The 2281-nt window shown below is 71.9% G+C and overlaps 1 protein-coding gene across 1 annotated transcript in view; it reads right to left on the reverse strand.

Moving 5' to 3' along the window:
- Positions 1-967, reverse strand: part of H696_01122 (hypothetical protein) — a gene marked incomplete at both ends in the record, with an annotated part of 2386 nt that extends 1419 nt beyond the window's left edge. Inside the window, one exon of the mRNA XM_009495002.1 lies at positions 870-967. Coding sequence (XP_009493277.1) covers positions 870-967 — 98 coding nt within the window. The remainder of the gene's footprint in view (positions 1-869) is intronic.
- Between the last annotated feature and the right edge of the window lie 1314 nt (positions 968-2281).

Raw genomic sequence — 2281 nt, forward strand, 5'->3', positions numbered from 1 at the left:
GGGGGGAGGGGGGCGGGGTGCGCGCGAGAGGAGGGGGGGCACGAGGACGGGAAGAAGAGGAATTCTCTACTTGGGGAGCTGGGTGGCGGAATCCTGCGTGTGCGCAGGGGGCCCGGAGGGCGCTTCGACAAAAAAGTGGCGGCCCTTGGTGCAGCAGCGAATGCCGAGCACAAGCCTCCGAGTGTGGGCGGGGGGGTATGACTGCGCAAGGAAGGGAGGGAGGGGAACGAGACAGGGCACCGGGGTGGGGCAAGGCAGGGAGCGGGAGGCGGGCCGGGGCAAGGGGGGCTCGGACCCACAGAGACACGGAGCCACGGAATTCCTCCGTGCCAGCCAGCGTTCGGGAGAACAAGGGGTGTGCGTGCGCTTCTGACCCAACGGGGGGGGGGGGGGGCCGGGAGCCGCCCGGGGCGCCCCTCTGGGGAGCGGCTCACGGCGGGCGCGCGTCGGGCGCCAGGGGGCCCAGGGCCGGCCGCGGCCGGGCTTTTGAGTGACATGGCTGGGCCTGAGGACGGCCCGTGCGCGGGAGCGGCAGAGAGGCCGCCCTACGCACACTGACCGGAGGGTGCGGACACATGCCTGCCCCACACCCTTGCCCTGACACCGGCGCCGGGCGCCAAGATGGCCCGGTCGGGGAGAGTCGAGAGCCCCCCGCGCCCCGGGGCGCGGGGGCCGCCTGGCCGCCGGCGTCTGGAGCGGCCCCGGGAGCCCCATCCCCTGCTCGGCCCTGGGCTCGGATTGTCGCTGGGCAGCGCGGAAAGGGGGCGGGCGGGCGGCTTGCGCGCCACATCGGGCGGAAAAGGGGGCGCGTAGCACCCGGGGGGCGCCGGCGCGCGGAGGCAGAGAGAGAGAGAGAGAGAGAGACGCACAAACGACCACCATGTCCACCGTGGCTGCCAGCCGCCTCATTGGCAGGGCTGGAGGACAGGGCCGGTCCGGCGGGAGGGCGGCTCCCTTGCGCGCCCATCCTCCGGAAGACAGGGGGGGGGGGGGCGGGGGGACACCACGCTCCGGGCGAGGACCGGAGGATGAGGAGCCATTCATTTTGGCCAGACCACACGTCCATCCCCCTCTGGGCCGGGGTCGGCTCAGGCAGCACCCCTACCCTCGTCCCCGGGCGTCGGGAATGCGCACTGTTGCAGGCAACTCGGCCGGAGGGGCGACGTGGAGGGGGGGAGATCGGACGAGGGGACCCCCCCCCCCCCCCCCGGGAGAGAGAGGGGGAGAGAGAGAGAGAGAGAGCGAGGAAGAGAGCGAGGGGAGAGGCTGACTCTTTATTTGCCGCAAGGGGGCTGCCCGCGGAATAGTACCCTGGCCGCCGTGGCCCGTATGCCCCCGTCCCCTCTGTGTCCCGCCCCCCGCCCCCCCCCGGGGGGGGGGGCTGGGAAGCCGGGGCGCTCCCCTGGAGCGGGCGAGCTGTCGCCGGGCTCCGGTCCCCCACACCCTGCCCCCTGAGTGCGCGGTCTCGGAATCTCAGGAGCTTTGTCCCGTTATGGCCTCTCGCCGCGGGGCCCGGAGTGGCGCTTGCCTGGGGCGCATCGGCGCCGGGGAGGAAGGGAAAACCCGCGCCAGCCTTTGTATTTGCGTGCTCCGGCCACATCGGCCCCACGGCCAGACAGAAAGGCCACGTCGCGAAGGGGTCATTCCGAGCAACAGATCAGCCGAGGGCCCGACGGGCGCGCGCATCAACGCCCAGCTTGTAGGGAAGGGGGGAGGGGTCCCCACCGATTCAGCGGGCCAGGTGCCCCATGCCACGCCCTTGCTCCGGCCCGGGGGGGGCCCGAGGGGGGGGGAGTGCCAGCGCACACGGCTAAGTGTCTCTCCCTCTTCCTGAGGAGGATCAGAGCGAGCGGGTACGCACACACTCGCGGCGGGGGGGGTGTCCGTACGCGCGCGCGTGTGCCGGGTGCGCATCTCGCTCTGCCGCGCATTCAGCAAGATTGCCGCGAGCGCTTGGCCGGGTGTGCCTGTTTGCCAGGCTAACCCTGGAGGACAATCATCCAAAACGGCCGGCACCCCCCCCCCCCCCCGCCGTCCGTCCGTCCTTCCGGCGCCGAGCGAGAGTGTACACCTTCGCACCCCCAGCCCGGACCAGGCGGGGGGCCGGGCCCTCAGCACAGGATCGTCGCTCAGACCTGGACCCAGAAAATGGAATATATCTTCCCAAAGCCGGTAATAATAATCCCACTGATTTATATATTTGCTTTCATCGATACATGGCGTGCGCGCGCGCGCGCGCGCCGGCATGTTGTGTGCCCGGCCCCGGCCCCGGCCCCGGCCC

This window comes from Fonticula alba (genome assembly GCF_000388065.1).
Source record: "Fonticula alba strain ATCC 38817 unplaced genomic scaffold supercont2.2, whole genome shotgun sequence".
NCBI classification, from domain to species: Eukaryota; order Rotosphaerida; family Fonticulaceae; genus Fonticula; species Fonticula alba.